Source organism: Ambystoma mexicanum, chromosome 6p (genome assembly GCF_040938575.1).
Source record: "Ambystoma mexicanum isolate Mex_15411 chromosome 6p, UKY_AmexF1_1, whole genome shotgun sequence".
NCBI lineage: Eukaryota > Metazoa > Chordata > Amphibia > Caudata > Ambystomatidae > Ambystoma > Ambystoma mexicanum.
Genome location: NC_090935.1, coordinates 1,128,832,733 through 1,128,858,707, shown reverse-complemented (window position 1 = coordinate 1,128,858,707; position 25,975 = coordinate 1,128,832,733). Strand labels below are relative to the sequence as shown.

The following is a 25,975-nucleotide window of genomic DNA, read 5'->3' as shown; positions in this document are numbered from 1 at the left end:
TGTATGTGCGGTTTCCAGAGGAGAACCTCCAGTACATTTTGGAAGTGCTTGGGAGATTCGCTGTGCTATCAGGCATAGCGGTGAACCCCCCAGAAGTCTAGCCTGTTCCCGTTGTGGGGGCGGGGGAGGTATATAGGGGTTCCAGCGGAGAAGTTACTGGTTTTTACAGGTACCGTGGGTGGTTAGTACTTTTCGGTACCTTGGGATAGATATATCACACCATGGGGAGGAGCATAGGTGTAATACAGAGGTGGCAATTCAAAAAATTGAGAAATGCATGTGGTTTTGGGCAAAGCTGCCTTTGGCGATGATGGGGCGGGGATCGATGCTAAAGATGGTGGTCCTGCCGAGGCTCCTGCATTACTTCGGGAATATACCGTACCTGATTCCTAAAGGGTTCTTTACCAAACTGAATACCATGTGTAGGGACTTTTTGTGGCATGGCACGCGAAACAGAGTGGCGTTATGGAAGCTTCAGAACTTCCATGACAAAGGGGAATAAAGCTACCCAACTACGAGGCGTACTATGTGGCAAGCCAGTTGCAGTATGTTGCCAAATGGCTATCTGATGACAAGACCTCTGAACTTAGGCTGTTTGGGCGTGATTGTGCACCTTTTTATTTGAAAAGTTATGTGAGCACCCAGGGCGGAAATGGTGGGGCACCTTAAAATGATGCTACTAGGGTGGAAGGCGAGGCGCAGGGCATGCCAAATAATGGGGGAGGAAACCAATCCCCATGATCACCGCAGATGCCATTGGTTGTATTGAAAGGGGCAGACGCTCAGCTGCGACTGATACTCCGGACCCACTGGGAGCCGGCTGGGGTGGCAACGATGGGGGGATATTTGGCAGGGGGGCTCTTGTGTCACTTTTGAGGGGCTGCGGGAAGAAGCTGGGTTGCACAAAGGCCAGTACATTACGTATCACAGAATGGTACAGAGGATTAAGAGAACATGGCCCGAAACTGTGCTGGAGGAAGAATTGGACGCTACCATAGACGTGATATATGATATAGCTGAGGGGGGTCATGAGATTTCCAAGCTGTATGAGATGTTGTCTAAAGTGGGGAAGGAGGTCACGCAGCTGAGAATGGACTGGGAAACGGAGGTTGGGGCCCAATGGGAGATGGGATGTGGGAACGGGTGCAAAGGTATCATAAGAAGGTGTCTAGAAACGCGAGGCTGAAACGGATACAGCTGTACATAACACACAGGGCTTATGACGCCCTGGAGGATATCGAGGTTCGAGAATGCAGGTCGGCAAGCATGCCCCAAGTGTGACGGAAGAGAACACGGGCATGGTGCATATGTTTTGGTCATGCCCGATCATAGACGTTCTGGAGGGGAGTAAAAGAGAAACTGGAAGGAAGAGGGGTCAAGATAACAGTGGATACGGAGTGGGCCTGTCTGCTGGGGGTGGTCCCCCAGACCACAAACTCAGGCATGTAAGCAAACTAAGGGACCTGGTTTATATGCTTGCAAAAAGGATTGCCATGGGATGGAAGTCATGTGCCGAGGATAGAAGTGTGGTGGAAAGATTTGCAAAAATGGGCAGTAGCCGAAACCATGGCATGGCAAGAAGCATGTAGCAACGGGTGGGGGGGGCGGGGAGGAGAGAAGGAGTCCCTGATGGTCTGGAAATCACTGATAGCCGGACTGTTTGGGTCATTAGATGACCCGACTGAGCCTGTGGAGGAGACCGAACCACAGGGTGTGCAAACTGAAGGTTCAATGCAATAGACTCACAAGGGGGGGTGGGGTAGAGGGGGTAGTGGTTAGGAATTGATAAGTGTAATGAAACTGTTGGAACATGCACTGTTTGTTTGGTTTTATTGTTTCATTGTAAAATTTAATGAACTTTAAAAAAAGGAAAGGATTATATTCAAAACACTTGCCTTAACACATAAATGTCTCCACGGCCTGGCCCCCCGTACCCATCACAAAGGATCACCAAACGCACGATGGCTAGACCCTCTAGATTGGCCTATTCCAATCGTATCACTGTTACTCCCTCACACAGAGTGCATGCAGGTGGCTCTAGCTTCCCTACAATGGCTGCAACCTTTTGGAACACCCTCCCAGCCCAGGATGATCGAATCTCGTTCGGCTTTCCAGAAGGCCATCAAGACTAGGCCCTGTTTGACTGCGCCTCACCTCGTGCCTGTTGCAACTGTCTGCTTCCTTGTAACTTTCACCTATTGTACTAGGTAATGTTCCAGTTGAGTATGTAACATAACCTGCTGTACCAAGTATGAATGGTGGGCAGCATCCGTCTAACCCTGAATCAAGCCTAAGTGTCCTTATAGTGCCTTGATGCCCGTGGACTGTAGTGTGCTCTACAAATTAAAAAATAAATCATGAAGAGAAGACGTGCAGGAAGAAAAGGAGTTATCTGCATAGATAAATATGCATTGGTTATTGAAATCATCGGCAAGCCACATGAAATGGGCAGCAATCTGCTACTAGTTGGAGGCCCACCCATTTTTCAGTCAGTTTCCTACCATTTAAATTGGTAACAATTGCCACAAATTGGACTTGTAATGCCAGCTCAGGATAGTTGCATGCAGTTTTATTGTACACTGTTTGCAATTTCATTGCAATTGCTATGGTATTTGAGCATTTGTCGATGCCTTCAGTGGGGCCTTAGCTTTTGCCTTATCTGACAGATGCACTTAATGTTGTCTTGAAACGCGGACCCTCACCACAGCACTGTCTTTACATGGAACCTTTTGATATTTCAATTTGAACTTTTGCCAATAAGCACTCAATTGCTTTGAAGTCAAAACATAGGAATCTAACCAACATTTATATTTGGGTTCCTAGTTATTAGTCACTCTGCTACTTGGAATGTCATGTTTTGGCATCAATTTCCTAATGTTAAGATGTGATCTACTAGTTCTCAAATGTCTGCTTACTATGATTTCTCCTTCGCTAGATAAGCTGTGTACCACAAACACTCCCTTTTTAATACTATTTTGTGCAATTGTTCTGGGCTTGCAACAGAGTATGAGCAGCAGTAGACTAACATTTGAAATGGGGCTATTATAGCACCTAATACAATTTCTTCCCCCTCATAGTGTCACTTTGATCAAGGCCCAATACGTTTGCGGCAGGGTGATGGTGCGATTTATTTTTTTTAAAAAAAAATATTTCATTTGTTTCAGAAGTACCTGTGGAATTCTTATCGCTCTACCCCATCGATTCCCCCCCAACCTGCATTTAAGCCTGGGAAATCTGCATGCCATTAGCCTGCCTCCCCATCCTCTAATGTCCCAAACGTTTTATTCTTGGCTCAATTGGCAGACAGACTGAACACATGGTACAGCAGGATTATAGCTGCATACTTTACTAACTGTATGCAACTTGTCTGGTGAGCAGAGATTGTCAAAGTTTAGATGGGACAACTAAACTATGAACAAATTAAATGGTAGAGCTTGTCAGATTATCAAGAAGCTAGCAGTGGTGATGCCACATTGACCCCGTGCTACAACTGTCAAATAGTTGTTTCCAGTCTGTTTCAACTACTTGTTAGGTCTTCAAAGTGCCTGCACTCCAGATTTGCCTAAACTGGTCCCAAAACTGCACCCAGTAAGTGTCAAATGATGTTGAAAGCTGGGAATAACTGCGCAAGATGCACTGGTGGGAATTGGCCTCCTTTTTGGATTCTTTTTGGTTTGTGGTGCATGACACAAGTGACACTTTTGCATCCAATGGCCAAAGGCATGATTAAACATTTGTTCACGAGTTGCCAGCTATACGTTAGTTGCATACAATGTATTTATACTTGTGGGTTGTTGTGCAGATGAACCATGCCTAAAATGGAAGGAATGTGTTTCACCCTGATGCAGGGGTGAAGTCCTAGAAAGTAAAGTGGGGGACTCAACCATCACAAAGGGATGTCATCAGAAATTAGCATTTCAAGGTGAAATAGGCGCGTCTCATTAAATTGGCTTTGCATAACCACCCAAATTACACAAGGACGAATGGCATTTGCCTTTCACAAAATCGGCACACGAGTATTTTCTTCTAATAGTGTTTCTGAAAACGTTAAAAGGTGTGCATATTTTAAACTGCAGTACCTAAATGGGACATTTCACCTTTAGTAGTTTCATCAAGTTCTATAGTGCAGTGGTGAAGTGTCCAGCCTGCAAACCTGACTGTGGCTCGATCCCTGAGGTCGGCTTTAATTCATAAATTTAAAGAGGACCTTCAATGTTTCTCATTTTGCCTGGGGTGTGGGGAGGGGGGTGGGAGTCCATCCGCGTGTACCCTCGACTTGAGCCTTGCTTGGTGTTTTTACCAAGGCCTTACATTATCTACCAAAATCTTACCAATTCAACTTTGATCCTAGATCTTAGAATTATCAACTACCTGTGTTCATTGTAACTAGTTTATTTCTAGAGAAGTTCTGTTTTCCACTAAAATGAGCACTCCGCCTTTTACTAATGGAAAGGTTGGAATGTGCTCACCATATAAGATCAACAGTAGGTGTTTCTTGAATTGCAAAGCTGAGCAGAAAATCTGCTTTGTACTGGAGTCAGTATGATTGCTGCTCTTGCGCGTGGCTCCTGCTGCATGCAGGCTGTGTGTGAGGCTCCTGCTGCATGCAGGCTGTGTGATTGCTGCTCTTGCTGCATGCAGGCTGTGTTCAACGGATTACCAACATTGAGCATCCCCTGTCAACACAATCCTGTCCAGTTGTATTGGTTTATATTCTGGAGCCAGTACTATCATTCGGTTGAAACTTCACAATTGGTTTTGGCTGAAATTTGCTCCCAATGTTAAGGAGTATTTACTTTACGAAATTGTACATTTTGTAGGCTGGCTTCATCTCCAAAACATAACTGGAGCACTGGTAGTTGTCCAAATGTGATCCTCAAACACTACACACTTGACACTATTGGCAATGGGGTACTTTGCAATCCATTTTCTGAAATATTGCATGAACAAGTAAAGGTGCATGGTATATTTGGGAATACACAATAGATCCGTTTTTCCACCAAGTTTCTCTGCCTAGATGTACTACAATAAATCACTCGCTTGGTCCCCTGGCAATACTGGATATTGATGCACAGGTAGTTTTACATGATGGGGTTACCCATTTCGTTTAGAGCCCCCTCATCTTCTCCATGTAAATGGCTACTAAAGACAGATGTGGGGGTTGCGGGGCCTAAATCAGTGCCCAGGGTGAAAAAACGGAATGCAATTTTTTGTTTCAGGCATGCTTACCATTTTCTGGGCATTCATGGAGACTTGCTATGAGTTTTCTGGAAATAAAAATATATTGGGGGTTTCCTAACTCGTGGATTTAGTTTTTAAATTAAGCTTTTTAGTAACGTAATTTGATTGCTCGTGCCATGAGAAATAAGTAATTGCTGAATAATTCAGACCCAATGTGAAAGCCGTCTCGTTTTCACTGAATGCACAATTAATGAAAACACACCTTGGTCTAGACGGCTGAAAAAAACGCTTTCTGCTTTTCTCGCAAGCCTACCCCTCATGCCGTTGTCATTCTGCCTCTTGCCTATGTGCTCCGGGGATGTGCAAATCGTTTATTTGAATTTTCAAAATGCAGTTTTCGCATGTTAATGTTTTTCATTTTACATATCGACTCTAGACAAACATTGAAAAATGTCATTTTTGCATTATTTTGCCAAGGCACTCAGCCTTATCTGGTACATTATGTGCACAAAGTCGAGCTCCGAGCAGGATGCCACCTACCCAGTACACTTGAGGGCGAGCGGTTCTGCTGTATTGCCCAATGCAGCTGTGTGAAACTGCCACCTTGTTGACAAAATGGACTACCAATTTGTCCAGTCGGTCTGTTCCAGATTACCATGTGTTGGGCTGCCAGGTGTCCTTTGCAAACATACCTAATGAAAAATTTAATGTAAGCTTGTAACCAACATATTTGAAGGTAGGTATTCATAAGTCTAAAATGTGCATGCATACAGGTGGCAGATAAGGATCTCCTCCCCGCAATCTAGTGTAGGCCATAGAATGTCTAGCAAAACGAGATTCAAGCAGTGCTTGAAGTGGACCGGCTGGGCCACAGTCTCCAAAAAGTGGGGCTGATCCGGGGCCCCCTGGTCCCACCACATCAAGGCGGGACACATTGTCCTGGCCCAGCTGCAACAGGAGATGCGCCCGCCATGAAGTCAGTCAAGCTGGCACTTTTGAAATTCCCCCCCACACCCCCTGGTCAGCGAGGCGCCTTTAACCCTCGGGGAACCTGGGGACTGGGTGACCTATTTCGAAGTTTATAAAAGATTGCTTTTGAAAAGTACACAATTCAAGCCATCTTTTAAAAAGGTTTGCCAACGAACAATGACACCTTTGGCCATAGTGAAATTGTGTACTTTTCAAGCCATCTTGTATAAACCTCAATATGTCACATTTCTGTTTAAAGAGGTTGAAGTGCACAAACCATAGTAAGGTATCGAAACAAATCTATAAATGAAAACAAGCATTTATACATGTGTATGTGTGCCTTACTATGGTTTGTGTACTGTGCAAGCCATCTTTTATAAATATAGAAATATGCAACATTTCTATATTTATAAAAGATGGCTTGCAAAGGACACAAACCATAGTAAGGTACACATACACATGTATAAATGCTTGTTTTCATTTATAGATTTGTTTCGATACCTTACTATGGTTTGTACTTTTCAGGCCACGCCCCATCATGCAATCCACGCCCCCAAATGAGGCCCCCCTCAATTTTGTACCCCACTTAAAGCCCTTGGTTCAAGTGTAGAAACCACATTGTCATTGATTGGCGCAACATTTCACATGTAAGATGCAGGCTTCGTCAATTCAAAACCAGGTATTCTATTATAATCTAATGGATGCATAAAGAAATCTTATGCATTGCATAATGCGCATAGTGACTAGAAACTCATTTAGTAATGCATGCAAGTGTCTCTAAATATGCCTTACTGCTTTTCATCTTCCAACCGTTTCAAATGTGCAGGTTAGTTTTTGTCATACTAGTGTACCTGCAAGTACACTAGTATGTGTACCCTGAAACTGATTTGCAGCGTGAGGTAATTCAATGTGCGAGTCTGGTACTTACACTTTGGCTTCTGTGCTACATGATATTTTTTCAGCATGCTCCGAGCACATTGATTGCTTTGTAACGGGATCTTTTCAGTTTAGGCTCCAATTCTGTTTGCTTTCATGGCACACCTAAAACTTTGTTTCGAGTACATTGGAGTTGCAAACACTAGAATTCTGGACCTATGTAGAGTTACTGACAACAGGCTTCTCCTTAACCTTAATGAAATGGCCTCCACCGTGAGCCATGTGAAGTCTGACAACAGTGCCCTCAGCCAGGAAACAGTAGTTTTTCGGACACATACCTTGTAGAGTAGGAATACTCACCCGTTTTGTCACATGATTCAGATGCCTTGCTGGTCGACATTGATAGGTCAACTTCAATTGCTTCTGTGGCTCCTGCGCTCTGCTCCAGCACAGCGCTGAGTTATGGTTGGGTTTCGTAGTATTGCAGGCTGGTCTTCAGTATAGATTAATTTGCAAGATGCATGAAAACGCACTTTGTATGCTCAAGCGTCTGTTCGTCAGCTTCTGAAGGTGTGGCGTTGTCCAATTGAATCACCCTGTGACCTATGTATTTTGCCGTTGACTCCCTTGAGCACAGCTCTTGTGAGTAAAAAAAATCTCCTTCATATTCCACGCAAAATTTAAATTGCAATAGCCATGGGAACTCTATGAATCCATGCCGCATTACAGCCCTGGGTCATAATTTTGGAATGATTTAGTGTTTGGCATGGCACAAGATAATTGCAAGCAAAGTAACACAAGTAGAAACCATCTATACGTCGAGGCTTGCATACCACTAGTAAAAGCGCGGGCAGGGACGGCAGTCACTGATGCCAAGATGTAATTAGTCTGAAAGGCAAATGCTTCAATTAGGAAATGGACAGCCCCCGGCATTGTCAAAATCTTGTGATGCTGATGCAATCTGCTTTAATGCTTTGTTGTTGCATGAAGGTTACTGTTGCTGACTTGAATGTGAATATTCTGTACTAGAGCCAGGAAAAGTGAGCTTTGCATCATTTAAACTTCAATACAAGCTTTATCCCCTGTCCAGTTAATTAAAAACTCACAGCGCTTGTTTGTGCTCGGTGACAATAGGGGTATACTCCTTGACCGTACATAAGGTAAAAGTACAGTACACTTGATAAGGTAAGAACTGGCTGAATTTTTCAAATGTGTCACCTGGATTTTGCTTTGTTTCATGAGCTATAGAAAGATTTCACTGGACGACCTGTTTACACAGGTTTACAAACTTGACAATAGTTCAAAGAATGCAATGTTTGTTCTGAACCTGCTTGCGAGTGTAAGGCAATAATTATCCCCCTCCCCGCCCCCCCACGTGTTCGGGAGCAACATGTTGGTCCTGTTACCCTAAATTGTAGCTCGTCAGTTTCTCTGGGCCAAGGTGTGGAGACCTCCAAGGTGCAGGAGGGATGAGACCGAAGTAGCAGTATGTCCAGGACGAGAATGTTGGTAAATGAGCCTCCTGTGGTTCAGGTTGGCCTATTTTTGTGGATGGATGATTGGAGTTTGTTGCCCCATTTATTTTTCAGTAAATGTCCTTATAACGTGTCATAGTTAAAAACCCTGTACTCCTCAGACACTTTGCCCCGCTGACAAATGTATTAAGGAGTACATTAATTGAATCTTGTTCCTGTGTTCATGTCCTGGAAAATGGTCCTATTGTGTTGCTTTGTATGCCATGCATACTTAACTTTTCTTAAAGTTAAATGCACTGTTTTTTTGTATACGTGAGGTTTGCCTTTGCCAGCATGCACTAGATTTATCTGAAATATTGATTTTAGTGTAACCTATATTGGTGTGCTAATGGAAACATTTTCATTGTTTAATACTCGGTCCATCTGGCACATGGCTAATGGGCAGAAATAGCAAATGCCTGCCACATTGATCATAATTAGTTTGTCATATATTAAAATCCAATTAGTGACTGTTACTAAGTTTAAATTAACACATTTTATTCCAATACCTAGTTAACGGCACCACACCCCTCTATGAAGTGGCCGTCATATGCTCAGTTTTTTTCCAAATGTGTGCTACGATGTTGTGTAAAATCCCAAGAGGCCCCAAATCCTTTAGAAAAATATTTTGTATCCATCACTTTTCACCAATATAACAGCCCTTCATGCTTTAAAATGCACTATTTTCCATTACATGCCAAAGGAAATCTTAGGTGGTAACCTCTAAAGCCCAAGTGAAGTCATCAACAAACACACCACCTTCTAAATCTCGCTACTCCTGAGGCATTCCCCCTCTTTTCTCCCCAATGCAACTAGTGCCTAGATACCAGAGTTTTGTGCGCTGCAATAAATGCCAAAAATCTATAAATCCTACCATGTAATAACCAGTATATCTCGCATTTCTCCATTGTTGGAACAGTTTTTGTTAAATGTTGCTATATGAATTTTTATAAAATGGGGATGGATGCAAGCCCAACATGAAAAAGCATCTAACCTATTCAAACAAGCTTTAAAACCTAATAGTTACAATTATATCAAACATGACTGCCATGCATGTCCATGTTTCTGCCAATCGATGACAAATTAACAGAAATTGAACCAAATCTTCGTTGACTCCCGTTCTGCAGGCACACTTGGTGCTTCTTTATACACACACCTTAATTTGAGTGGTGGGTACATTTGAATGTACAATTGGCATCAGCCTCCTGCATTATTTTGTAGTTTTCTCCTTGCCGTCTTGTGTACATAAGTCTGTATAAAAAGCTAAAGATGGCAGCCTATGTATAATTTAGACATCTACCTCTCCCCATTGGAGAAACTCTTGTTGTAAGAGCTATTTTGAGTTGATTTTAGTGTGCCAAATTCAGTTATATCCCACCCCCTGTCCAAATTGACAGTGCCTTACAAGCCCCCATACCACAAGAAATTTTCTTTACCAGGGGAGGCAGCAATCACACTTATGTTGAGTTTCACTTTGATTTGCAGAAAAGCTCAGATGTGATTTTAAAAAATGTTACATATTTTAGGCCAACACCTTCAAACTCCACTCTCCTTGAATGGTGCTTCCAGGTTAACCGGGAGGCTGACCTGCGATTTGACCCCGGAATTGATCTTGCAGCCCCCTCCAGGACAGTTCAAACCACCCCAGATTTCACTGCCATAAACTATCATGGAACATACCTTTGCCTTATTTACCTCTCAGCACTTGTCCAATCTGCCCCAGGCTTAAACTTTTTAAAAGCCTGTAGAACCTTAATGATACTCTTTCATCTGTCTTCTAAATGATTGACCCAAGCACCGCTCTTTGAGAAGAGTAGGCGCAAATACATTTGACACTAACTCCTCATTTCTACATTCACTTAATCCAGCTACAAGGTTTCAGACTCTTCCCAAATATAATTTTTTTAAAAACCATAGTTCAAACTATAGCTCACACAATAGTACTTGTTGTATAGCAGGCCCTGTTGGAGACCTGCTGACATGAAGTCTATAGTGTCATTGGCATAAAGAAGCCTTCTCCAGAGAGGGTGTTTAAGTTTCGTAAGAGAAGGTCTAGTGTAGACGTCTGAAAGCAGTACATAGGGGCCAACTGACGTCCCTGCTTTTACCTGTATTTGTGACTGCAAACTATGTAGAATTCCCCCATCTTGTTTATCAGACGCTGAGATGTCTGGGTATCACCTTCGGATAAGATTTAATAAACAATTTGGAACCCAATAAAATGCAAATTATGCCATAAGATGTTTCTATCAATCAAATGGTTTCTTGAAATCTGAGAAGCCACAAATCTCCCATGATGGTTCAGAGTGATGCAGTGGTCCACTCCACTAAGCATCTGCTTGGGATGGCTTCAAGATATTTGGCCGAATTACAACTTTGCCTGAGCAGAGACAATGTGCTGGTATTACATATACCATTACGTTTCTACACCAGCAAAGTGCAAGTTTGCCGGTGGTGTGCCATGAATTACCTCCAGCTAAAAGCTGGTCATTATGGCACCTTACCAGCAAAAACACTGGTATTACTGGAAAATCACCCCACATGGAGTTACCACTGTTACCGGCACTCTGAATATAGTGGACATTCCACTGGAATCAGTGCAGTAATTGTGTGCTGGTATCCTGGCTGTTAAAGCCAGGATACAGGCAAACATGAGGGCAATTGTTACTTGAGCCCACTCCTCCAGTCTGAGCAACAAACATTTGGAAATTCCTGTTGGAAGGACATTGGCCTATAATCATGTGCACTGGTTGTTATGAACTACTTGTTGAAGGAGGTGGCAGAGCCTGTCCTGATAATTGCATTAAACAATTATTTGAAAAAGATCACATTTCTCTTTCTGTGGCGGGGTCTTGGCAGTTTTACATGCCCTTTTGAAACTATAGATCTGGCCAGCCATATGCACATCACTTCTTAAATCGTGACTCCATTTTCTATTCCACATTGAAGCATGGGGCATCCCTTTCTATAACCCAGAACTGCTGAACTAGGGAATGCCATTTGCCAATAGCTCTGTCCCAGATCGTCTCCACCAACAAAAAAAACTGCCACTTTCCTTTGTGGCCTCTGGACTATTAGGTTTTAAGAGTATATTGTAATTATTGGTAGTTATTTACAATGCTCCCTGTGAAGTTTACACATAACCAACTAGCCCCCCTGGCTGTAGGTGCCTACCCCATGCCATTAAAAAACAAAAAAATTACTCCAGTGAATGGATATTACTGTTCAATCAGAAATGCAAAATGTCATAATATACTTGACTAAAATAAACCCCCACAATACAGTAATCTATAACTGAACAGTATTACTGATCTTGTATGCTTAGGAATGCACCAGTTGCCAATAAAGATCCCATAAAATCCCTGAGCAGAATCCCAAAGTAAACCTAAAAATCAATGTTCCATTTGTGACCAATTTTACTGTCCAAATATTTGCACTACATTTCTTAAATATTTTGCATGATCCTGAAGCCCCTGGTAATTTGTTCAGTCCTATATATTTGAAAACTTGACTCGTCCGATCTGTATGAATGTCCTACTGACCACTCAATTTCCTTAAGTTTCTGTAAACCATGTCAAAAGAAGTTAAATGACTTGCAAATTTACTTTAGAATTGCACGTGGCCTAGATAGCTGTTGTACTGCACTTTAAAGTGTTCTATTAGCAGTCTTAAAGTTTATTACATTTCTAATTTGAAATATTTTTCTGTGCCAATAGAGCACAAATATGCTCTGAAGAATGGATGTTGCTCACCATTTCATTTGATGTACACATTTTGCTAATTGTGCACAAAATGTTGCTTAGCCCTGGTGTATGGGATTGTACAAACCCTCCCTGTCCCATGCTTCTTTCCAGAGGAATGCATCTCATGGCAAAACATTTGTCCATGTGCAACTTAAGGTGCCCACATGGAAAATGCCACAAAGTCTCTCCTTAGCATGTTAAACCTAATTGAATGTAAAACCAGATGTGTGGCGTATTGCAATGGTAGATGTGCACCCCTTTTCTGTCCATGGAATTGCATCCCCATTGCAGGACTATCAGTCTGAATGTGCTATTGCTCTTGACCAGGTGTAGGATGTATCTGAACTGGACACCAGACTTTCCTTCCGGTATTTCCTGGGGTGGAAGCAGGGTTCTGTTGTGCTTCTGGTGCATGTTCTATCACACTTATTCTGGGTGCCTGGAACAGTAGCTGCCTGTCTGTCGGATAAGTGGTGAGAATTCGAAGCATGAGGGGTTTGGCGTAAGGTGGTCCCTTATTGCATTAAAATACTTTGACTGACAAAAGCATAGGTTGTATGCTTGGTGCTGTTGCACTGCTTCTGCACTCCTGAAGCAATCCTGCTTAGCTTCCCAATCAGGATGTCTGCCAGATTTAGTGTGTAATAAAACGCGCCTTGCAGGTAGGCTCCCAGTTAAATGTAATTTCCCTTACTCCAAGTAGACGAATGGGGATAAACTCTTAAACCCTCTGTCAAACCTGAATTTTCAACATGCATGTGCTGTCTGTCATTGGAGAGATGTTAAGGATTCTCGTCTGGTAGTTGAGCTTGGTACGCTGGTGTATCCTACCTGGATTGGATCATGTTCTAAAAAGCTATGTTTGAGTCACTGGATGGGCCCAATTTTGGTTCAAAGGAAATCATGTGACACAATTTGCAACCCCCTGTCTAATCAGTGAAGGATCTGGGATTAAAAATATGCTTGATCAGCTGACCTATTTGTCAGATACTTTCAGCTTAATCTTACCCCCCTTTTTTTTCTCCTGTGCTTTTCATCAACCATCGACCATTGAAGCGCCTTATTGGCCCAGGCTGCCTACTTCCTGAAGTGATGGCAAGTTGCAAGGTGCTCATCTCTCCGGTGCTCTCCACTGGCTTCCCGTGGCTAAAATAAGTGGCTCTATTTGGTTCATCGAGCTTTCTGTGTGGTGCAGAAGATCTACAGGCTGAATTTTGCTTGTATGTCCTAGCGCTGCCCATACGCTCGGCCGAGGCTTGCTTGATTTCTTTACCTCGCTTTAGGTTCTTGTATTGGCGGCTGCTCCTTCTCAGTGGCCGTTGCTCATCTCTGGAATTGCATCCCTAAACAATTGAGCTATTGAAGAGAGCGTTCAATTTTGCCAGTCATTAAAAACTTGCTTAGTGGCACTTACTTTAGACAGCACCATGATGCCTTCATTGACAACCGTGCGCTCTACAAATAAAATCTAACCTAACAAACGTCTTAAACATTGAAGTAGCAAACCAAGCATTTTGTGCAAATTCCTGGAGCCTGGTTCTCAATTCTGTAGGGGATACAGGGTTACTGGGTGAACACAGCATGGAATCTTCCATTACAGAAAGTTTGAATGTAGAGCTGTGGCTGGGCCACAATGGTTTAAACAGGTCATCTACGCATGCACCAGAGATGCACCAGAGATGGAGAATATATTTGCATTTATGTAGGAGTGTCACATTGCTGAATCAGTGAGGAAGATTTTTCTCATTTCGGGTGGATTGGGGACCATTCTCTAATGTCAGCGAGATGAGGCTCCACCACAACAGAAGGAATTGCACTAAAGTGCATGGATCCGTGTTAAAAGCTTATACAAAGGAATGTTATGGCTTTGGCAACCATGAAAGTGGTCTGCTTCCAAATCTTGTATTTCCTGAATTGATGCATGGCGGAATTGTGTACCATATTCTGGGTCTTCATTTGTTGAACCTTCCTATCCTGTTATTCTGATGTCAATTGGAAGTAGATGGTTGGAAACCTTATGGTGTCCTTCTGGTGTCAGCTTGAGATGATCAGCCTTGTTTTGTGCCTCTTGGGTGGTTTTACGGGCAGGACAGTACTGGAATCCAATTACTTGAACTGTCAAGACAGGCCAAAAACGGTCTACTGTATCTTCTCCAGGACAGTCATTTGCCTGAAGCATGGCCTCCGCAAGCAGCGGAGGGCATCCTAGCAGTGCCATTGAAAGCAGCTGACCTTGTCTGGGAAGGGGGCTGGAGTGCAGATTGCAGCCAGCAGTTTATGCTCCATTTGTGTCTTGTAAAGAGTTGTCCGTTTTCCCATTCTGCACCCACCAGTGTAATTCTGCATTCTATGTTCTGGCAGAGAGGAAAGAAAGTGTCCAATCTACAGACACTCCCGTCCCCTGCGCACCTATATTCTGAAAATCAACTCATTGTTTTGTGTACTAATCCCTCATAGCAAATTTGAAATGATTATGATGAAATATTCAAGATGAATTTATTCCGTAATAATTCAGAGGCCCAACGTTGCTCAAAGCGTTTTGGTGGATATGTTCCCATTCTTCAGGAGCAAATCGCTAAAAGATCCATACAGAACCATCAGTTACAATACCATTAATACTTGTAAATATAACGCAAGTCAATCATTCTATACAATCCGACCCAACATCTGTGTGAAAATATCACCTGTAATGTTGCATTTCTTATGGGTTGTTTATTACATTTTATACATTGTATACAATGGGCCAACTCATAAATGCTTTTCCAAAGGCCTTGATCTGTGTGAATGGGGTGTCCCCGTTCATTAAGGGGGGGGGGGGGGGCAAGACATTTGTCCCCTATTGCCATCTTTTACACTAGAGGGAAAGTACATGTCTGCTTCAGAGCTGATCCCACATGTCAGGGATTTGTATGGCCAACTGGGGATGCACTACATTGTTTTTGGGCAAGCCTTCATGTTAATGTCCCCTAGTAGAATAGGCGTTTGGCCGACAGAGCAGCCTTCAAGTGATTTGACAAACATAAACTCTCCTTCAAGGGGCGGGGGCATTCTTGCAATTCCAGATATTTGTTAATGTCACATTAGAACACTCCTTTATCTGGGTCTTTGACAGACCCAAAATAATGGGCTCCCTTATTTAGCCTGTATGCCCTTCACCCTTCTATACATGCCAGGGTCTGGGGGGGGGGGTCTTGGAAGAGGCAGGGTGGGATGGTTGTTACGTTCTAGCAACAAGGGAGACCTGATGGCTCATCTGGTCCGCAAAGCATGCCCACCGACTTGGATTGTAGTTTCCATGCTCCGCCCAGGCCTGGAAGTTTCTTTTAAAAACTTGAGGAAATTGCCTATTTCTAGACCATTCCAAGAAATTAGATGGCTGACTGGTTATTGTGGATGTTCACATTCTTGTGCAGTGGGCTTTCGCTTAGTTTGTGTTTTTGGAATACTCCCTATGGGAACAAGACCCGAGGGTTCCACTTATCAAAGTGGCAAATAGATTCAGGCAGACCAGAAAATATTCCCCAGTTTCTGCTGGGCATGCTATTATTGCTATGGTTATGTGAAGTGATAGGTCAGTAGAAATAATGGCATGTGGGCTGCCACACAGGGCAAGTCTGCCACTTTGCATTAACAGATTAGTTGTGCAGCTGGTGATTAGGGCCTAATCCTGATACTACACATTTGTGCTTTGGCAGATTTGTATTAAAATATTTGACTTAATCTTGGAGATCAGTTACATTCAAGGCCAAAAGTGCAAACTTGGTTCTAGGGAAGTAGCATGCGTGCCTATCTTGCTCTAAAATTGGCAAATATGCCCAATGTAGCATACTCTGTAATTCCAAGTCTTCCCTTTCCAACCCTCACTTTCTGCATCCTATTCCCCATAAATAAACTGTTGCCTTTGTTCCATTTGATTACTTTTTTAGTCACGTGTACTTGTCTAACTAGTCACTAAACTCAGGTGACTGCTCCCTCTTCAAATACTTCTGTGTACGTTGGTTTTAACCAGTCTACTATATGCTGGCTCAAGTGCTTAACTTCAGTTTATACTTCAATACAATCTCATTATCCATAGGAGTTATTTAATTGGTTTTGACAGTTTGTGGACTAGAGCATTCCTTCAAGCCTATTGGATCTTGTGAGCTCTATGTAGGAACATGGTTAGGATTCCAAGAAAGGGAGTTAAAGCAAGGGTGTATCTGCCCCCATATATTGGTGCCCAATCTTGGGAAGTCACAGGTACAGACTTTGGACTTGTAACTGGAGGGACAGGGGTTGGTTTCAATTCCTTTCAGTAGTATTGTGTTCCTCAGTCTTTCTCACCATCTCGTTATGGTGATTGCCTTTGTGTAAGCTTATGCAGTGGTGTAGTGATAGTAAAAGGATCAGTAGATTGTCCCATAGTACCTGAACATGGGGGGGGGGGGGGGGTGGCTGGCCGGTAGTGTGAATTGATGGGCCTTCACACAAAATGGCATTAAGGGCCCAGCCTGCAGCATGGAAGGATTTTACCACCATTTGTATGAGATTGAAGTAGGCAATTAAGTAGCTCACACTTCTGGGTGCTGCTTCTGTTTATTTAATCAGGTGTTCTTCCCTATGAATGATTTAACCGTCTGAGCAATTAAATCTGCAAATTCTTTCTGAAAAGCTGGATTGTATGCAGTGGTCTGAACTAGGAAGGAGAGCTTGCTTTAATTGTAAGGTGGATCAGGAGACACTTCACAATCCAGTCTATATGATCTGAATTTGAAATCTGTTCAAGGAAAGGGAATGGTGAACCAATGCAACAATTGTTATGAGTAGAAGTGGAATGAATGGTCCACTTCCCCTTCTGTACTTGGATTATGCAACTGGATTTGGCATATTGACCATCAGAAATGGAAATGGTGACGTGTTCTTCATGTGGGAAGCCTGATTGTGAATCATGGAATCTACAGCATCACTTTTTTCTAGTGACGCTTCCAGTGTTTTTCTCTAACCAACATCTGTAGAAGTTGCAATAGACGTGTGCAAGAAGCTGTCAACTGGACTTTGCTTCGTGAAAATCCATCCATTTTTATTTTAACAGTCTGACAAATACATAAATTCTTATTTGGAGAAGTAGAGCTACATTGAGTCTTGGTGAAAGCATTTTGCGTTATGCTTGTTCTGCAAGTCTTAATAATGGGAATAAAGGATCCCATTTAATATCCTGATATGGAGGGGGCAAGGCCATTGCCTGAAGGGGTGAAATAATAATCCCTTTGTACTAAACCTTTGGGAGCTCTGTTCCTGGGAAGGTCCAGGTACAAACCAAATGGCTTTGAACCATAGGAAAAGGAGGTGTCGATGATTTCCATTGGCTCTCCACATAAGGAATTGCAGGACGCATTCCACAATAGATGTTTAACATAATTTAAATGTAATTGTAGACTGTCATGTGAGTTGAGGAAGGAGTGATCCACTGTGCCCCTAATTCTCCCCTGGATAGAATTGCATGTCATTTTTCAGAAAGATCTACTCTTCCAACAATAAGTGGGCAGTTGCAGTTTTGTCCAGAGTGGCAGTCTTTGGGGCTGTCTGAAAATTAGATTTCATTTAGGTAAAGTTTGCTGGAGTAACTCGAAACCATTGGACAGAATCTCGCCCAAATTGGACGGCTTAGCCGGTAGGATCCCTGTGCCTGATGCTTGTCTGCAGTGGCCACTGTAGACAGATTGACTCTTCGCAGGCAAAGGTTTGAAAGCTGTGCGTGGAGTGTGCTGAAGAAAGCCATGCCCCAGGCTCAAACCGCTGGGCATTGATGCACACCTCAAATTTACAAAACCTTCTTGCTTACCATTCTGATTTTTTTAAAAGGATTGATATGGTTAAAAGGCAAACAAATAAAACGTAATTGCCAGTTTACATAAAGGAACCTAAATTGCGCTATTCTCAGGACGACCGACTTGATGACCTACTTTTCGTCCCACGGAATGGGCAAAATGCAGGGAAAACGGTACTGGAGTATGGGTGTTTTTTTCAGTTATGGGCCCAAAGGAAACATGCATATCAAAGGAGGCATTCATAGTTTCAAGAGCCACTTTGCCATGCGAGTTGGCTCAGTGTTGGGAAGTAAAATTTATTGAAATGAAATGTGGAGTACACTTTAAGCGACCTATAAATATAGATGGCAGTTTTACATGTTAGCTGTTGGCATGGAGGTCTGGTACCAGCCCCTATACTTAATCCTTTATTATTGGCCTACACTACTGCTCCATTGTAGATCTGTGTTCACTGGATTTCAAACTTGCAGTGAACTATGCCGTCCATGCACGCTGGTCATTGTCGGGCATTTGTAGTAATCGTCTTGTGGTGGGAGCCTATTGAGGAATCAATGACACTCGATTTTTACCTGCAACAGCTCGCTCTCGCACTGCTTTTTTGCAATTAAAGCACCCTTTCCAAGCCATTCTTGGTCCTGATCACCGTTCATTCTTTATAAAGAACACGTTTCTGCTGGGAGAGGATGTTTAGAATGTCAAATATTGGACAGTTAAATCTACATATTTGTTCCATGTATTACAAGGAAAGTGTTCAGTCGTTAATGCTAATTGTTTGTGCAAGAATGATTTATGATGGTTCTGGGTCTTGCAGGCGTATATGTGACGAATATTTAGAATGATCTATGCGCCTAGCATGAATATTACTGTTAGCAGCCACTCCCTGCTGTTGCCTTCTGCACAGCTCCTCCTCTCATCTCCACCCCTTCACACACTTTGGTAAACCAGTGTTTCCTCCTGCATCTGAATCGCTCGCCCCAGGTTTTTTCACCTGGAGGGAGTCTTCGGCAAACCGCTTGATGTAACATTGCTGCAGTGTTTGCTTGCCTTTCCCGTGACCCACCAGACTGTCTATGCTCTTGAATTGGCAGAACCATGAAACGCTTTTCCTTTCCACATTCCCAGCAGACAGGTTCTTGGGATGCAGCGCTCCTGCTTGCTGCTTAAGTGGTCTGCCTGTATTGAATGCCCATCTCTCGATTGAAGTGGGTTTGCTTCCTTTGCTTTCACTTGTTTGCTTCTTGATGCCCACATGTTGCCTTATATTTGAAGTGGCCGTGCTCTAGCCTAATGCATTAAGTCATTGACTCCTAACCTCGCCACTTATCTGAAGTGCTCCTTCCCCGATCTTAAAATGGAGTGCTTGAATTGAAATCATAGGCCTCCAACTAAAGCTACTGATGAGCAGTTGCCTCGCCTTTTACCTGGTTTATACGCACCTACCCAGCTTTCTTTTAAACGCTAGGCTGAGTCATTCATGCTTCGTTTGCTCTACCAGGTCCCTGCTCAATAGCCTAGGAATGTCAATTGAATAGCCTTCGTTCATGGCACCTGAAACTGACATTGCTACTCTACTGGATAGGCTGCAAGGTGAATGACCAGGCGCCACACTAGGCTAGCTGGATCTCCAAGCTGCTACCTGTTCTACGCTCCTAAAATGCCACTGTACCTCACTACTTTAAGTTCCTATTTGGATGCATTTCCTCAATCGCTGGAATAACATCTCGACATGGTGCGTTTCTCTTCATGCAATCAAATCTGAGCGAGAGGCACTCTGAGGTGCCATGATCCTGAGTCCATGCTGATCATAGGCTCCAACAAACCAAAGTGTTGGCTTTGTTAGATTCTTTTAACCCACATGATCCTTTTGTTTCTTAAATCTAATGTGCTGGTGTTGCCATCTTTGTATAGCATTTTAGCTCCAATACTAATGCAGGGTTTCAGACGGCAATGGGAGGGGGGGGGGGCTGGCCCATTCTATATGTATTGTCATTTCTTGGATTCCAGGAAGGACCAGGTTTCATAATTTCAAATTGATTGTTTCAGCGCCTCGTACCTGTCGGCCAGACCAATTCAAATGCCACGATGGGAACTGTGTCCATGGCAGCCGGCAGTGTAATGGTGTAAGAGATTGTCTTGATGGCACCGATGAAATGAACTGTAAAAATGGTGGGTAAGAAAATGGTTGGGTTTTTGGCCTTAATTTGCTTCCTTGTATGGGTGGTGAGCTTGTTTATCTTAAAGAAAAAACTTTTGTATTCCAGTCAATCAGTGCTCTGGGCCTGGTAAATTCAAGTGTCGAACTGGGGAGTGCATCGAAATGAGCAAAGTTTGCAACAAGCAACAGGACTGCAGAGACTGGAGTGATGAACCGGAGCGAGAATGTGGTAAGTTATTAGACTGTTAATGACAGAGCAGATGCATGAAGCTGCAACGCATGCATTGTTGCTTATGATGAAACCATTATGAATTTTTATCAATGATCAGATAGATGGTCCCTTCCACAGATGTGCAAAGAAAGGTCTAAAATTAGACTCATTGTCAAATCAAGGAATGTGCGTGTACTTTACTTATGCTTAATCAGATGTCTGCCACTTGTGCGTCCCCAGATGTTTTTGGCTGAAGGCTCTTAACTGACTCTGCTGGCTAAGGCTGACTGGAAATGTAGTCAATACCTAGAGAACCAGTTTGCATCATTGGCACAGATGGTACAATACAATGGCTTTTGCAGTGCCATGTTGGATTTTGGGGCTGTGGGCACGCACATCACCCCTGGAAGCAAATATATTAAGGGATCTAGAATCTGCTGCTCTGGCAGCAATCAATCAGTGTTGCATGCAGTACCCTCTGGGATCACCACGCCACATCCAATTAAGACTACAGCTGTGAGCAAAACTAACCTTTGGTATAAGTCTGTACTACAGTTTTTGGTAGCGAGCTGAGCAGCCAGGCTTGTCTCAAGAGGGAATGTGAGCAGTAAAAGGATGTTGGAGGTCTTACAATCACAGTGGTTCAAGTTAGACACTTACACTCAGGGTTTCCTGGTAAAATGCTTAATGTATTAGTCATTTAGAAAACTTTCACAAGGAGGCAACTTAATATCATACACAAATGCACTTCAATACGAAACGAATACGTTTCTGAGTAAATTAGGCTCCCCTGAAATGGAAGCAAAATGGCATTTCAGTTACTTTAAATGGGAATAAAAAGGCACAAGTTAATAAAATGGACCACAAATACTTTCTTAGGCAGTACAAATAGTTTCAGTTCAATAGGCCTAGGCCAAAGTCAATGGGCTAGTGTCTTGAATAGGAAAGAGCAGTTGTTATAGTAAACAGTAAAGTCTTTGCCAAAGTTATCAGAAGTAGTTTGTACGAAAAAAGAATCATATTTTGGGTCACAAGCTGATTAGGCCTGCAAGTTGGGAACGTTTCGCAAACTTTACCGCAAGAGGCAAGTTTGCCCAATCTGGTTGGCACAGTATCTTAAAATGAAGAAAAGATGCAGTTGAAGACGTTGGTCCCTGAAGATCTCGCTATTACTTGGCCTCAGTCGTGGGGACAAGAGGGAGGATGTCGGGGCTCCTGCACGGGAACTGGTCAAACAAGCTGGCAAAATGGAAGATCTTTGCTTTGAGTAGCTGTAGTCAAGCACACAAGCTGGTGTCCTTACAGCTGGTTAATTCTAACCATCTCCGAGAATGGTATCCAGTTGGCTTATGAGTTGATTGGTCCCACCAACTCAAAGGAAGAAGTCTTCCTTGAAGGGGCTTCTCTGTCGAGATAAACTTGGCTATCCGGACCTGCAGCAGGGCTTCACCGGGCAAACCAGCGGTCCAGGAGTTGCAGCAGCTGTCCTCCTCCAGCTAGTCTTTGGTTCTTTCCAGTGGTTGACTCTGCTTTCCAGTCCAAGAGTCTCGCCTTTTAAACAGTCTTCTCCCTTTCATTCCAGCCTAGCTGTTAATCACCCTGCAGGGTAGCTGTCCTTGCCGGACAGTCGGCCAGCCAATCACACCACAGTGCATTTGGGTCTCCTACGAGACGAAGCACGGAATTTCGGGCACCTCCCTCACTTCCTCCCAATCCCAGACACTCTGGCGCCAGAGGCGGTCTTCAGTCCTGAAGCCTGACAAAGGTGTACGAACAAAGGGACCAAACATGTTTTGGCGTGCAGAGACAAACTCTAGAAGGACCTTTCCAAAATGAAATGGCGAAAAAAGGACTGGGACCTGGTTAAGGCACCATCTTGAAAAACTTGGCTCCTGCTATTGTTTTTTTTAAGCTACTGGTGTTCACGGTCGGGAAAAATCATGGAAGTACGTTGTAAAACCACTGCCACCAGCCATTTTGATAGGAAAGGGTAGCATTTGACTAATACATGAGTTTCTAGGCACAGGGTACTAGGTAACCCCTCCAGCACTCTATAGGAAGATGGTGTGTGCTGGGTCTAGGAATTTAAAAAGACCAGTAAAGTCAATGTAACCTTACATTCTCTGGGAAACAGTAGTTTATACCAGAGAAGGTATTTAAACCTTGGACAGCCTAGAAAGCTTCCCTGTGTCACTGCAGTGAGGGTGCTTTGTGACAAATAAAAAAAGATGATGCCTATGGAGTTGTCTAAAACTCCATAACCACAAAAAAGACAACAGATTAAAAATGTTCAGAGTCCCAAAGTTCAGCAAAAGAGCTGGAGGTCTCTTTGGTAGAGAGGAATTAGCCAATTTTGAGAATTCTATAACAATCGGCATGGACACGCGCCTGGCTACTCCCACATTGGTGGATTCAAAATAAGTGGTATGTCAAGGGCAACATTGGCAGTTAAGGGGCACTAACATTAGCAAGCGTGAGGATTTGAAGTTTCAGGACGGAGGCAGTACACAATCATTGGCTGTATGAAAAAGCAGCACATACCTCCAGTATTGAGACATTAGGCTGATGAGCCTCACAGCAGAGGTGCTCAAGCATGGATACAGGAGGTAGATTGCAAACAAAAAAGGAAGGTACCCGCACTATAGACATTGGATACAGACCAGAGGTTGAAAGACAACAGTGATATTTTATTAAGTTTCACTGTTCCTATTTTTTTAATTTTAAAAACAACCATTCTGGAATAGTTTTTGATTTTAAAAGAAGTGTAGGAAGAAATTTGCAGTTCCCTGCACTGGCGTGTTTTGTGCTTTCACCCCTACTGGTGATTTGAACCTGAGACCTGCTGGATCGGCTCTAACCCCACATCAGTGCAGTGAGCTAGCATTGAAGTGCTAGATTGCTGCTATTTTTTTCAGTGGCCTGTTTGGGACACAGCTTAGTTCCCAAGCTCCCGCAGTAAGAATGTATCTTTTGTATTTTAGTGACTTGATGCTGCAGGCACAACTGTACGTGCAGTGAATTGGTAGGTGGGCGGGGTGGTTTTGATATTTAGCATGCATTTTAAGAGTTGCCAATGCTCAGTGATGAGAAGGGGGTGGGTGCGTGACGCTGCATGCTCTGGGGGAGAATGAGTCAGGTAATGGGGGTCGTTTCATTTTTTTTATAGCTGTTTCTTTGACGTTCGTATGGGGGTGGAATGGAGGAAAGGCAGGACACGGGAATGAATGAAGTTTGTATTACACCTGGGTGAGGATGTGGCCATGGGGTTTGTGGGTAGCGGGGGCAGCCCATCGGGGAGCGTAGCTTCACTACTTCACCCACTGGTCCAGATTGGAAGCGTACCCTAAAAGTTTGCATAGACAAACCTAGGCTGACCTTGAAGGTCAATGCTTTGCAAGTGGAGTTACCGTGACTTCGTGGTGTGAACACTATTGTGTATCTAGCAAGACTAGAGCCAGTGTGACCTTTTTGAAGAGCATTCACGACGGGTTTGAGGGGGAGCCGACAGTTTTTACATGTTTATGCTGGTTTTTGATCAGTTTACACAAATTGCCCAGGATCATATTTAATTGAGTGAAGCTGGGATTTGAGCCATGATGCGATTTATGCACTTGACCACCTGGTTGTCCAGTACAGCAAGGTACAATTCATTTCCATGAACAAAAGTTTTGCGGGTCTGACTGGGAAAGTGCAGGAATCGTATGACACTTTAATCACGTTATTTATGGAAAAGGAGAATCGTTCGCTTAATTTTCTCCACCAAGGGAAGTATAAAAGTAACAGCATATTGATTGTCCCCAAATACTCACCTGGGTTTCACTTGAGCATTGAAGGTTTAAAAACACCCACACTTGCAGATTATTCATGATGCACGAAAGAAATTGTACAAATAAGCAAACTGTTTTTTCATAGCCTGGAAATAAACTTGCCAGAGTCCCGTGATTTTGGGGCAGGAACCTGCTGTGAGGACGCCTTCCACTCAAATGACGTACTTGACTAGAAATTGCAGGCAACGGGCCAAATAAACCATGCCACAAGCATGCGAGGCCACAACTATTCACTTAAACTCAGTCTCTAGGCTCTCTGCATCCTCCAGTGGCAAAACTGGTATATGAACCTCCAAACTGGCCCCCCTCAGTCTCAAATGTTGATACATATTCTCTCTCCACGTTGTTTTTTTAATTGGGGATGAGTGCTTAGTTAAATGTTTGGAAAACGAGCTTTACACAGTACCGTGCTGATGCAATGTTTTTGTAGAACTTGCGTGTGGGTTGTGTAGGCACACGCTCGGGGACATCATTTCACCAAAATGCCAGGGGTAGCGGATGTGACATCACACGACCCTTGACCTCCCTATGACCTCACCGGAAGTGATGTCATTTGACTCGGCCCCAAAGTGATATCGCGGGTAGTGAGGGAACACGACATTTCACCCGTTGACAAAACAGGTAGTAGCATCATATAGCATTGTACACTACGAAAAATATAGTTACGATATCACTGTGATGTACATTTCATACAAGAATGGATCGCCATATGTATCATTAAGATCAGTGTGTATAGGCCCATATTTCCAAATTACTGTGTATGCAAGCAGACGTCCATGACCAAATGATGTGTTATTATATAGCACTTACGCTTAAGCGCTTTATATAGATAAAATATACCCGCAATATCACCCAACCTGTGTTGGTACTCATTTATCGACCTCAGAAGGATGAAAGGCTGAGTGAGGCGTTTAAGAACAGACTAAATCAGTGACTCACCCCCCTGAAGTGTGCCTGAATTAAACATTTAATGAGTCTAGCTGTTCTATCCGCCCTACGTCCCGCAGCGCGGTGACGTAGGGCAGCTTAATAAAAGCCCCGCCCCCTGGAGTGGGAGGCAGTTCCGGGCGAAGTCAAACCAGCGTGTGTGTTCTTGTTAACGCTCCTGCCTATGCCGCGCTCAAGGCCACGCGGCCTCATGGACCGGAGCCAGCACCTCGTGCTGGGCCTCCGGGAAACACGCATCTAACAATGGCGACGAGGAAGTGAGCGAGCATCCACGCGCTCCACGATTTCGCACGCGGAGGCCACACGGACGCTCCGTGTAAATTTTTGGACACCCGGTGGGGGCCCCCACGATCACGTGACCCCCCACCCCCAAAAAAAAAAATTCCCCTCCCACATCTCATCCTCAGGGGGTGAAATTTTTTTTTTTTTTCCTCTTCTCGTGTCATCCCAGTCATCACCTGCACAACGTCTCCTGCATGGCACACAGGCCACGAAGCGCCAATCCATCGGAGTACAAGTGCCGGTAGGACACTGCCTCACCACAGGGCGCGCACGAACCCAGAGGGCAGAGAATCGTTGACCAAGCGCACGCAACACCATGGCGACTGGGTCATCTACCCCTGGACCCTCCACACCGTCCAGGATGGCGGCAAACCTGTCTATGGCGTCACCACCGCCTCGCACGCAGGGGAGTTCGTCGACGTTGATCCAACCATTCGACCCATTCACAGACCCGTCGTCCAG

At 43.7% G+C, this 25,975-nt stretch overlaps 1 protein-coding gene across 2 annotated transcripts in view; it reads left to right on the top strand.

The window, feature by feature from the left end:
• Positions 1-25,975, top strand: part of VLDLR (very low density lipoprotein receptor) — a 546,560-nt gene that overhangs the window by 316,916 nt on the left and 203,669 nt on the right. For both annotated transcript variants that reach the window (XM_069625743.1, XM_069625744.1), the window contains 2 exons: positions 20,134-20,256; positions 20,352-20,474. In XM_069625743.1, coding sequence (XP_069481844.1) covers positions 20,134-20,256; positions 20,352-20,474 — 246 coding nt within the window. The remainder of the gene's footprint in view (positions 1-20,133; positions 20,257-20,351; positions 20,475-25,975) is intronic.